This window comes from Drosophila grimshawi, unplaced genomic scaffold (assembly GCF_018153295.1).
Source record: "Drosophila grimshawi isolate 15287-2541.00 unplaced genomic scaffold, ASM1815329v1 contig_1369, whole genome shotgun sequence".
Lineage (NCBI taxonomy): Eukaryota > Metazoa > Arthropoda > Insecta > Diptera > Drosophilidae > Drosophila > Drosophila grimshawi.
The window spans coordinates 6,805,701-6,818,734 of record NW_025062891.1 but is presented as its reverse complement, the minus strand read 5'-3'; the positions used below and the strand labels follow the sequence as shown (position 1 = coordinate 6,818,734).

The following is a 13,034-nucleotide window of genomic DNA, read 5'->3' as shown; positions in this document are numbered from 1 at the left end:
TCGAGTTTCTGAGATACAGGATTTGAGTTCAATCGGACGTTGGAGATTTGTACCAACGACATCAAATCCTGCTGACATTGTTTCTCGAGGTGCCACCACTTCTGATCTACAATCATCCATATGGTTCTCAGGACCAGCTTTTTTAACCCAACATCATGAACATTGGCCAACATCAAGCAACATCAGCAACATTGATATGCAAGTAATCAATGCCGAACAACGTAAATCTACTTTCGTCGCCACAATGGATCGTAACCATGTCCTGGAAAAACTAGCGAACATCAGCTCATACAATCGTTGTGTTCGCACTGTCGCGTACATGCTTCGCTTCGTTCAAATCACACATATGAAACGTAAATTCGAAACAACTTTGTCATCCGAGGAACTACGCAATGCATCCTATTGCATAATTTGGAACATCCAGCAATTATCATTCGTCGAAGACATTCGCCAACTGCAAAAAGATCAACCACTTAGAAGCCATCTAAAGTTTCTCAATCCTTTTCTAGATCGCTCCACAGGATTTTCACTTATCAGAGTTGGCGGCCGGCTGGACAACGTTGAGTTTGAGAACTTCGAAAAACATCCGATATTGTTGCCCAGTAAATCGCACTTCGTCTGGATCTATGTGCGGCATCTACATCTTCGCAACTGCCATGCTGGACCTAAAGCTTTAGTGGCACTCATTCGATTGGAATATTGGATCGTAAACGCCAGAGACTTGGCACGTCGCATCGTGCGCACCTGCATGGCGTGTGTTCGGTACAAGCCAAAATTGGAAAGGCAGCTTATGGGATCGCTGCCAGTGGAGCGCCTTCGACCGGAACACCCATTCCAACGCTGTGGTATTGACTTCTGTGGGCCAATAAATACGTATGTTCGCATACGAGGAAAGGGTCCCACAAAATCTTACTTGGCCGTATTCATTTGTTTGGCATCCAAGGCAGTGCACATCGAAGTGGTCTCTCAATTATCCACGAAGGCATTCTTGGCTGCACTCAAACGAATGGTTGCTCGGCGAGCGCTGCCCACTGACATCTATTGTGATAATGGAACTAACTTCGTGGGTGCAGCAAATGAGCTAAAGGCTTTGAAACAATTTTTGTTTGATCAATCTACTCAAGACGCAATATCAGAATACTGTGCTTCGGATTTCGTGTCGTTTCATTTTATTCCGCCCAGGGCACCCCACTTTGGCGGACTCTGGGAAGCAGCAGTTAAGAGCGCAAAGGGGTTGTTGCACAAGACGCTATCGAACACTCGCCTAACATTTGAGGAGCTCTGTACGATCACAACAGAGATCGAAGCTGTCCTCAATTCTCGCCCATTGTCACCTATGTCGCCTGATCCCAACGATCTATCAGCAATCACCCCAGGACACTTGTTAGTTGGAAAACCTCTTCGGGCGCTTCCTGAACACACGATAGCAACGCCTCATCTCAACAATTTGGAGCGGTTTGACGTGATAACCGCTGCTAAACAGCAATTTTGGCGTCGTTGGTCATCAGATTATATTCACGAGCTTCGGGCTCGAACCAAATGGACATCATCGTCGTCAAATCTCGCTATTGGAACCATGGTCATAATCCACGACGACAATCTTCCGCTTCAGCAATGGAAGGATGGTCATGTTCGAGTTGTTCATCTTCGTACAGCCAATGGCATCTGCTGTCGACCAGTACACAAATTGGCCACCTTACCGATGGAAGCCTGATGTGTTGAAAGCAGATCCTTTCAAGGTGGCCGGGATGTTTAGTCAAACTAATTTGTAATTTTAGTATATATCGATAGTTTTCACTATCGGATAGTTTTTAGTTGGAGATAATAACAAGAACAAGCAAGACTCGCACCTTTGTGTCGGTCAGAAAATAAAGTTGTTAATTAAAATAAAGCGACCATTACCTTTCCACTGATCATTGCACCCACCCTCAAAAATCAAATCATGTACATGCATAACAGAGCGGCAGCGGCTACCTGATCTTTCACTTGATTCTAGCACACAGGTTATAGGTTACACGTCTAGCACACAATCTCCTCCTTAAAAACACAATCCCGTACGCACACACAAGTGCTGCTGAGTGATCCTCCGCCTCATGTCAACCCACAATAAAAAAAAAGGGTCAGCCATAAATCTATACCCTTCGATCATAAATGTCTCATACGTGATCCCAAATCACACATTTTCCTAAAAAAGGTCACACCTGTCACTCCCCCACCCAAAAGCAATGAATTAGCAATTAAAAATGAAAAGCAATAAGCCACTTCCTGTCATATAATCGCCATTTCCCTACTACTGTGGGCATTCCACTCCGGGTTCGATTCCGGGTAATTGAATGCGCCGATGAGGTCTCAGCCGTTTGGCTGAAGACCGCAACATCGAGGCTACAATCGTGGAAGGGCGTGCTCCTTGAGTGCAAGGTGGGGGACGACATACCGTCGCCCCACTGCATCACGTTGTTCTGCCCCAGGAGTGTAGATCGGTCTATCGAATCCCTGTTGGTTCGCTGGGGAACCAGAACAGGATCGAGACCGACACCGTGTCAGCTGGAGCTTCCCCAGAAGTAGATGTTAAAGAGCATCAACACAGGGCTAGCTCAGGTAAACATCCACCGAGCTAAGGCAGCCTCGGCGGTCTTAGCAAGGATGTTTACCAACAAACACCTTAGGCTGGCCCTGGTGCAGGCGCCGTGGGTGAACAATGGCATTAAAGGCCTGTTTACAGCCGACTCAAAGATAATCTGGGATCGGAGAGATCCAGCACCCAGAGCTTGTATCATGGTAAGGAAAGTATTAACTTTACTATCGCTATGGTCATCGTGTCTGCATACTGCATTCGTAGAATTCATGTGCATTACTTGCGTGGCATGAATTTGTAAGTGCTTGCTCAGTGGCACAATGTCAGTGAAGAGCTGACTGCACACAAAGCAAGGTATGATCCGTATATAGCCAGTTGGTGGATATAGCGACGAATAATTCGAGGGCAGCATCGCCGAGGCCATTGGCATATTCGGGTTCTGGACACTCATGTCCAGTGGGGAGAGTGGCGGCGTTGCCAGAAGTAACGGCGATGTGCTTACATTGGCGTTCCCATTAAATGGATGACCACCAGTGAAAGGTGTTGGCAGATGGATTGGACCCAAGAACTTTGCGTTGTTACCATCGTCACTCTCGTCTTCACAGAGCGTGGACGTCGGACTTTTGGGCACCTGTTTAATTACAATTATTGAATGCAATTAGCATGACATCAATATTGAGTTAACTTACGAATTCGTGTTCCATAATTGTTCGGTTCTTATCGCAATCTAATTGAAATTTGACCTCTCTCGCTCCGGTCGAGATGTGCTTATTAAGAAATTTCACAAGAAACTAAGCTGTTTATTTAACCAAGCGTCTCTTATATATTCCACATACACAAGCGCAAAAACACACACACACATATATGTATATGCATATACAAATACATGCATGAGTGAGAGCCTACGATACGCTGGTTTTGTCCTGCTTTATCTTTAATTCTTTATTCTCGCATTTCTGATTTACGAACATATGTATGCCGAAGCATAGAGCGAAGAGCATAATGTTATTTTTGTAACCGTAAATCAATTAAAAAACAATAAAATGGCATATGGCGAACTTAGGTAGGCAATTATTTGAGGCAAGCACGAACAAGTTTGGGTTTTTGAAGAACAGCAAAGTTATATAAGTGGTTTATTTTATAAACTTGAGGTATTTTCGATTATATTAGAGGATATAGATAAACTCCAATTTGATTCAGCAATAATGAAGGGTATTTCGACTTTAAAAAAAAAATCGTTTCATATTATGCAAATTATCGTTTCTATTATTAAACATCGTTTCTTATTATGTTGTTTTATTGGCTTAATGAAAACTCTTTAACAACAATTGTGATTGACACAGTCCACACTTAGGTAGATAAGAGGTACAATATCAAAAATAATTTTATTGCGAAAAGAAGTCGGGCAAAAGCGAGTACTATTTCCGCTTGGCCGCTGCAACAATTTTTTGTCATAGACTTCCTTTGGCTTTATGTCATTATTTGCTCTGTGGTTCAATGTCAATGAAGAGCTGACTGCCACAAAAAGCAAGATATGATCCTTACACTAATGTTCAGCGCGGAGAGTAACGGTGTTGACTGAAGTAACGGCATTGTGCTCAGATTAAATAAATTGATGACCACCAGTTGACTATGTATTTTAATCTTCACAGATATTATGTTGGTATTGGCTGTTTATTAAAATATATTTATCTGTTGTAGTTGTCACGTAGTCAAATTAATAACTAGTTTAACTTACAATTTGAGTTCGTATCACTAACTATTTGAAATTTTGGCTCTATCTTCTTTCGCTCATTTCGAGCGGGTTTAGTCTACATATATATAGCGAACGGCCTCCACCCGGGAAGGTAAGCTGCGAATAATACGAGATTCCTGGTAAATAAGCAGTCCCGGACAAACAGCGGGTGCGATAATGTCGATCGTACCGACAAGGCGCTTGTGTTGCCGCCTTCCAAGTATAGCCTCACACATCCCCCCTATCTCCCTCTAAACATCCACCGAGCTAAGGCAGCCTCGGCGGTCTTAGCAAGCATGTTTACCAACAAACACCTTGGGCTGGCCCTGGTACAGGAGCATTAAAGGCCTGTTTACAGCCGACTCAAATGTAATCTGGGATCGGAGAGATCCAGCACCCAGAGCTTGTATCATGGTAAGGAAAAGTATTAACTTTACTAACCTTTTAGAATTCCTGGCTAGAGGCTGCGTTCCCATAGTAGTGTACACCAAGGGCAGCGCGGTCTCTATGGTCATCGTTTCTGCATACTTCGCAGAGGATGCACCCTGCCCACCACCAGAGGTTGAGAAGCTGGTGGAGTATTGCAGGATGCCGGTGCTCATCGGATGCGATGCCAATGCGCACTATACGATATGGGGCAGCAGTGACATGAATTTAAAAGGTGAGTGCCTAATTGATTTTATTTTTAAATATAATCTAGAATTAGGTAATGTCGGATCTGCACCAACATTTGTTACTAGGATCAGGGAAGAGGTGCTGGACATCACCCTGATCGGTCAGTCCCTAAAGCCTCACCTTAAGGAATGGCATGTTTCCCAAGAGGAATCCATGTCTGATCTTAGGACTATCCTATTTAATTTAAAATTATATACGGATATTAGTACACCAGGTCGCAACCCCAGGAGACCAACTGGGAAGGCTATAAGTCGACCTTAGCGCTCTACCTAGCCAACGGACTATCTGGTACAGCCGGGAATCCAATAGATGACCTGAGTAAGTGCATAATTGGTGCAAGTCCAGGGCACCCCACTTTGGCGGACTCTGGGAAGCAGCAGTTAAGAGCGCAAAGGGGTTGTTGCACAAGACGCTATCGAACACTCGCCTAACATTTGAGGAGCTCTGTACGATCACAACAGAGATCGAAGCTGTCCTCAATTCTCGCCCATTGTCACCTATGTCGCCTGATCCCAACGATCTATCAGCAATCACCCCAGGACACTTGTTAGTTGGAAAACCTCTTCGGGCGCTTCCTGAACACACGATAGCAACGCCTCATCTCAACAATTTGGAGCGGTTTGACGTGATAACCGCTGCTAAACAGCAATTTTGGCGTCGTTGGTCATCAGATTATATTCACGAGCTTCGGGCTCGAACCAAATGGATATCATCGTCGTCAAATCTCGCTATTGGAACCATGGTCATAATCCACGACGACAATCTTCCGCCTCAGCAATGGAAGCTCGGCCGCATCGAAGTACCTGAAAAGGATGGTCATGTTCGAGTTGTTCATCTTCGTACAGCCAATGGCATCTGCTGCCGACCAGTACACAAATTGGCCATCTTACCGATGGAGGCTTGATGTGTTGAAAGCAGATCCTTTCAAGGTGGCCGGGATGTTTGGTCAAACTTTATGTTAACAACACTTGTAATTTAATAAAACATCGATAGTTCACTGTCGAATTAGCCAAAGTTGTTATAAGAACAAGATCAAGTAATACGCGCACCTTTGTGCCAAAAAATAAAGTTTTTAATTAAAATAGTTTAAATACCGCCCAGACTTGAAGCCTCTTGTTTGCATAAAAAACGCTTTGTGCAACGAAACATAATATATTTTCATAAAGCACATGTATCTTAAAATTAAACTATATCAATAAGAATAAACAAATTTTAACATTTGTAAACATTCTATTTATAAATAAATAAAATATATTATAAAAATTAGAAAAAAAAGAAGTTATTTTATTTAAACATTTTAAACTCTACAAACCTAGGTAAGAAGCCCACAGGTGCACAAAGCAACGCAGGCTATTATTTCAAATTATTGTGAAATTAACATAAGGAGGGTCACTCAAACAGAGTGCACTGTAAAAGGAGAAGATCCAAACACGCGAAGAAGGTAGCAGCACTTGGCAAACGTACGTGCGAATAACGTACGTGCGAAGAACGTACGTGCGAAGAACGTACGTGCGAAGAACGTACTTGACAACAGTTTGCATCAGTAATACTTTAATTATTGTGTGGGAAAACATTCAGGTGTGAGGTGTCGCATGAGTTCTATACATTGACAAAAAGTGATAAAAGAGAAGCGAGCATTACCTTTCCACTGATCATTGCACCCACCCTCAAAAATCAAATCATGTACATGCACAACAGTGCGACAGCTGCTAGCTGATCCTCCACCTGATTCTAGCACACAGGTTACAGGTTACATGCCTACCACACAATATTCTCCTTAAAATTACAATCACGTACGCACACTCAAGTGCTGCTGAGTGATCCTCCACCTCATGTCAACCCACAATAAAAAAAAGGGCAGCCATAAATCTATACCCTTCGATCATAAATGTCTCATACGTGATCCAAAATCACACATTTTCCTAAAAAAGGTCACACACCTGTCACTCCCCCACCCAAAAGCAATAAATTAGTTCCAATAATGAAGCAATTAAAAATCAAAAAAGCAATAACCCGCTTCCTGTCATAGAATCCCCATTTCCCTACTACTGTGGGCATTCCACTCCGGGTTCGATTCCGGGTAATTGAATGCTCCGATGAGGTCTCAGCCGTTTGGCCGAAGACCGCAACATCGAGGCTACAATCGTGGAAGGGCGTGCCCCTTGAGTGCAAGGTGGGGGACGACATACCGTCGCCCCACTGCATCACGTTGTTCTGCCCCAGGAGTGTAGATCGGTCTATCGAATCCCTGTTGGTTCGCTGGGGAACCAGAACAGGATCGAGACCGACACCGTGTCAGCTGGAGCTTCCCCAGAAGTAGATGTTAAACAGCATCAACACAGGGCTAGCTCAGGTAGCCTCGGCGGTCTTAGCAAGGATGTTTACCAACAAACACCTTAGGCTGGCCCTGGTGCAGGCGCCGTGGGTGAACAATGGCATTAAAGGCCTGTTTACAGCCGACTCAAAGATAATCTGGGATCGGAGAGATCCAGCACCCAGAGCTTGTATCATGGTAAGGAAAGTATTAACTTTACTATCTCTATGGTCATCGTGTCTGCATACTGCATTCGTAGAATTCATGTGCATTATTTGCGTGGCATGCATTTGTAAGTGCTTGCTCAGTGGCACAATGTCAGTGAAGAGCTGACTGCACACAAAGCAAGGTATGATCCGTATATAGCCAGTTGGTGGATATAGCGACGAATAATTCGAGGGCAGCATCGCCGAGGCCATTGGCATATTCGGGTTCTGGACACTCATGTCCAGTGGGGAGAGTGGCGGCGTTGCCAGAAGTAACGGCGATGTGCTTACATTGGCGTTCCCATTAAATGGATGACCACCAGTGAAAGGTGTTGGCAGATGGATTGGACCCAAGAACTTTGCGTTGTTACCATCGTCACTCTCGTCTTCACAGAGCGTGGACGTCGGACTTTTGGGCACCTGTTTAATTACAATTATTGAATGCAATTAGCATGACATCAATATTGAGTTAACTTACGAATTCGTGTTCCATAATTGTTCGGTTCTTATCGCAATCTAATTGAAATTTGACCTCTCTCGCTCCGGTCGAGATGTGCTTATTAAGAAATTTCACAAGAAACTAAGCTGTTTATTTAACCAAGCGTCTCTTATATATTCCACATACACAAGCGCAAAAACACACACACACATATATGTATATGCATATACAAATACATGCATGAGTGAGAGCCTACGATACGCTGGTTTTGTCCTGCTTTATCTTTAATTCTTTATTCTCGCATTTCTGATTTACGAACATATGCCGAAGCATAGAGCGAAGAGCGATAGACGAAATGCTCAGAATGACATATGTATGTAAACAACCATGCTTCTTCCTCCTTCGTTAGTGTAGAGAAAGTGTTTACACATGTTTGACATTTATTGCCCCCTTTCCTTGCACATACAAATAATGTTATTTTTGTAACCGTAAATCAATTAAAAAACAATAAAATGGCATATGGCGAACTTAGGTAGGCAATTATTTGAGGCAAGCACGAACAAGTTTGGGTTTTTGAAGAACAGCAAAGTTATATAAGTGGTTTATTTTATAAACTTGAGGTATTTTCGATTATATTAGAGGATATAGATAAACTCCAATTTGATTCAGCAATAATGAAGGGTATTTCGACTTTAAAAAAAAAATCGTTTTATATTATGCGAATTATCGTTTCTATTATTAAACATCGTTTCTTATTATGTTGTTTTATTGGCTTAATGAAAACTCTTTAACAACAATTGTGATTGACACAGTCCACACTTAGGTAGATAAGAGGTACAATATCAAAAATAATTTTATTGCGAAAAGAAGTCGGGCAAAAGCGAGTACTATTTCCGCTTGGCCGCTGCAACAATTTTTTGTCATAGACTTCCTTTGGCTTTATGTCATTATTTGCTCTGTGGTTCAATGTCAATGAAGAGCTGACTGCCACAAAAAGCAAGATATGATCCTTACACTAATGTTCAGCGCGGAGAGTAACGGTGTTGACTGAAGTAACGGCATTGTGCTCAGATTAAATAAATTGATGACCACCAGTTGACTATGTATTTTAATCTTCACAGATATTATGTTGGTATTGGCTGTTTATTAAAATATATTTATCTGTTGTAGTTGTCACGTAGTCAAATTAATAACTAGTTTAACTTACAATTTGAGTTCGTATCACTAACTATTTGAAATTTTGGCTCTATCTTCTTTCGCTCATTTCGAGCGGGTTTAGTCTACATATATATAGCGAACGGCCTCCACCCGGGAAGGTAAGCTGCGAATAATACGAGATTCCTGGTAAATAAGCAGTCCCGGACAAACAGCGGGTGCGATAATGTCGATCGTACCGACAAGGCGCTTGTGTTGCCGCCTTCCAAGTATAGCCTCACACATCCCCCCTATCTCCCTCTAAACATCCACCGAGCTAAGGCAGCATCGGCGGGCTTAGCAAGGATGTTTACCAGCAAACACCTTGGGCTGGCCCTGATACAGGAGCCGTGGGTGAACAATGTCATCAAGGGCCTGTTCATAGCCGACTCAAAGGTAATCTGGGATGGGAGAGATCCAGCACCCAGAGCTTGTATCATGGTAAGGAAAAGTATTAACTTTACTAACCTTTTAGAATTCCTGGCTAGAGACTGCGTTCCCATAGTAGTGTACACCAAGGGCAGCGCGGTCTCTATGGTCATCGTTTCTGCATACTTCGCAGAGGATGCACCCTGCCCACCACCAGAGGTTGAGAAGCTGGTGGAGTATTGCAGAAAAGAGAAGATGTCGGTGCTCATCGGATGCGATGCCAATGCGCACCATACGATATGGGGCAGCAGTGACATCAATTTAAGGGGTGAGTGCCTAACCGATTTTATTTTTAAATATAATCTAGAATTAGGTAATGTCGGATCTGCACCGACATTTGTTACTAGGATCAGGGAGGAGGTGCTGGACATCACCCTGATCAGTCAGTCCCTAAAGCCTCACCTTAGGGAATGGCATGTTTCCCAAGAGGAATCCATGTCTGACCATAGCACTATCCTATTTAATTTAAAATTAAATACGGATAGTAGTACACCAGGTCGCAACCCCAGGAGAACGAACTGGGAAGGCTATAAGTCGACCTTAGCGCTCTACCTAGCCAACGGACTATCTGGTACAGCCGGGAATCCAATAGATGACCTGAGTAAGTGCATAATTGGTGCATTTGAGGACAATTGCCCGGTAGGGAAAAAGTTTATGGAAAAAGATGCCCCCTGGTGGAACGACAGTCTGGAAAGGCTGTGCGTCACCACACGTCGCCTCTTCAATAAAGCCAAGAGAGACGGAATATGGGAGCAATACCGCGAAAGCCTGACCTCCTATAATAAGGAGATAAGAAAGGCCAAGCGGAAGGCGCCAGGCTCCACAGAGCACTGGCGAAACGAACGCCTGATGCAAACCTTGCACTAAAGCTTGGGGATAATTACTTCATGAGCAACAATAAGCAAAGATTGGAATTACTCTTCGAGACGCACTTCCCAAGCTGCACACCCCTCCAGGAAGAGGCTATCGTAAGAGTGAGCAGATATAAACCGTCAACTGACGACTGGGCATGCGCAAAGTCGACAGTCACAAAGGAGAAACTAAATTGGGCAATTGGTACATTCCAGCCCTATAAATCTCCCGGAATGGACGGCATATCGCCAGCCTTCCTTCAAACGGGCCAGGACATACTCCTCTCCCATATTAGGCAAGCTCTAGTAAGTAGCCTAGCCCTCGGACACATACCGAGCGCATGGAGGAGAGCTAGGGTAATCTTCATCCCGAAAGCAGAGAAGAAAGATATTTCCGACCCAAAGTCCTTCAGACCCATCAGCTTGACATCGTTTTTATTGAAAACGTTGGAAAAGATGGTGGACTACAAAATTAGAAGCACTTTGCTTAAACAAAGGCCGCTGCACCCAACGCAGCATGTATATAGCGGAGTGTAGGGTGCCTTTGACAATACATCACACGATGCGATCAAGGACACACTCTCGAGAAGGGGCCTGGATCCTACCATCAGCAAATGGATTCTCGCACTGCTGCGATCCAGGCAGGCCACAGCATCAGTGCATGATAGTACCGTAACGGTCCTAACCACCAAGGGCTGTCCGCAAGGGGGGGTTGTCTCCGCTACTCTGGAGTCTGTTGGTAGACGAACTACTAAACAGACTCACTAACAGTGGTATTCAATGCCAAGGTTATGCCGATAACATTGTTATCATAGCGCGAGGAAAATTTGAAGAAACTCTCTGAGATATAGTCCAGTCTGGGCTAAGGATAACGTATGACTGGTGTAGGGAGGTCGGACTCAACCTAAACCCTACAAAAACAGTCATCGTCCCCTTACCAGACGACATAAGCTACAGAGGATGATGCAAATATGGCTTGAAGACTTAATGGAGCTCACGCCACTCCACCACATCATAAGGCTTAAGCAGAAAGCGACGCTGTTAAGGATGTCAGCTGAAGGGGTTGGAGCAATCACATCCTAGACAATAAAGATGCCCAACTCCTTTCAAATGAACACCTGATGTTGCAACACCGACGGATCACTCACCAACCATGGCACAGGTCTTGTTGTGGTGGGCCCTCGGGTGTCATGCCATGAATCCCTAGGAACGCACACTAGCATATTCCAGGCTGAGGTATGTGCGATAGGAAGATGTGCGGACTTTAACTTAAAACGTAACTATCGGAATACAGATATATCCATCCTATCCGATAGTCAAGCAGCATTAAATGTAATAACGGGGACTAAAATAACATCAAAGATAGTCCAGGAGGCTCGTTCAAAGCTAAACCTACTTGGGACTCACAACAGGCTTGCCCTGCGATGGGTAACGAGGCGGCTGATAAGCAGGCGAGAATGGGGGCAGAAAGGTCCCTGATAGGACCAGAACCGTATTGTGGCATAGGTAGACAGCAGAGCTGGTTGGAGCCAGTAGGCCTCCGGCAAGCCAGATGTCTCCTAGGTGGTTATAATTTTAAGCGATTTAAGCAAGTTATAACCATGGGAAAGAACAATCTTAGGATACTTACCGGTCTAATGACACTGTTGACTAAGAAGTCACCTAACTAGACTAGGTATATATAGTAGCGATCTCTGCAGGTTCTGCGAAAGAGAAGAGGAATCCTCGATACACATCCTAGCAGAATGTGTCGCACTAGCTAGAAGAAGATGTAGCATCCTATGGTTGCATGTCTTGAATTCTAGAGACATAGAAGATCTCAACCCAACAACGATCGAGTTGCGGTGCAACTTCCCCAATAATAATAATAATAATAATAAGGATTGTATAAAAATAAAGTAATCTTTATTAGTCAAATTATCATTTGAATTATCAAATATTGATTTCAAGTCTTATTATCAGCTTGAAGCAAAGTTGTCTCCATTAAACTTTGGTCTTTTTTTTTAATCAATTGTATTCGAGTGGCATAAAATGGTTCTTCTTATCAACTTATATATTTTCATTAATATTTTTTTATTAATTTAATTTCATAATATTTAAATTTATTTATTTTGTGTGTGTGCTGTTGTTCATGACCAATTTGTTAAACGCACTAACTACGGTTAGAATTAAAAATAATTATGTAAATTATATTTATGTTTAGAGACTACGCGCTTAACATTTATGGCCGGGTGCTAAAATATTTACAGATTTGTATGACCATTAAACCATCTCATACGTTCGCGCCTGAGATAAACGAGCGTTAAGCAAAATTCCATATGCTGAGCTACTATATTTACAATTGCAATCGAATAATGATTAATCTTAACCTTATACTAGGGTAGCCATTTAGCGATAACGTATGAAATTTGTAATCCTTTCATTTTGTTTGCTTTAGTCATACAATAGACATTAGAACTAGTATTAATTGTAATTGAGTAGTAAAATATAATGATGGTTATTTGTATAATGAATATGACTTTGCGATCCAATATCAATAGCTGCATATATATATGTGGCTGCATATATGCCAGTTATCGATTTGCCTGATAGGAACATGAGCCCTTCTCTACAAAC

The 13,034-nt window shown here is 43.0% G+C and overlaps 3 protein-coding genes across 3 annotated transcripts; 1 reads left to right on the top strand and 2 right to left on the bottom strand.

The window, feature by feature from the left end:
• Nucleotides 1-244: 244 nt before the first annotated feature.
• On the top strand, nt 245-1,714 carry LOC122322378. The gene has a single exon (XM_043214289.1). The coding sequence runs from the start codon at nt 245-247 to the stop codon at nt 1,712-1,714; it is 1,470 nt and encodes a 489-aa protein (XP_043070224.1).
• Nucleotides 1,715-2,716: 1,002 nt separating this feature from the next.
• LOC6560788 lies at nt 2,717-3,317 on the bottom strand. The gene is made up of 3 exons (XM_043214288.1): nt 3,265-3,317; nt 2,856-3,206; nt 2,717-2,767 (listed from the first exon to the last, which is right to left on the bottom strand). Exons 1-3 carry the CDS (start codon nt 3,277-3,279, stop codon nt 2,717-2,719), a joined length of 417 nt encoding a protein of 138 aa, XP_043070223.1. The 5' UTR covers nt 3,280-3,317.
• A 4,003-nt stretch (nt 3,318-7,320) lies between these two features.
• Nucleotides 7,321-8,036, bottom strand: LOC6560789. The gene is made up of 2 exons (XM_001987672.3): nt 7,984-8,036; nt 7,321-7,925 (listed from the first exon to the last, which is right to left on the bottom strand). Exons 1-2 carry the CDS (start codon nt 7,996-7,998, stop codon nt 7,335-7,337), a joined length of 606 nt encoding a protein of 201 aa, XP_001987708.1. The 5' UTR covers nt 7,999-8,036; the 3' UTR covers nt 7,321-7,334.
• Between the last annotated feature and the right edge of the window lie 4,998 nt (nt 8,037-13,034).

Excerpts from the sequence above, each read along its gene's own strand:
- LOC122322378 (XM_043214289.1), top strand. The coding sequence starts at position 245 with ATGGATCGTAACCATGTCCTGGAAAAACTAGCGAACATCAGCTCATAC.
- LOC6560788 (XM_043214288.1), bottom strand. Across the intron at positions 2,768-2,855 it reads TACAAATTCATGCCACGCAA|CTCTGGGTGCTGGATCTCTC; the intron begins GTAATGCACATG and ends CCATGATACAAG.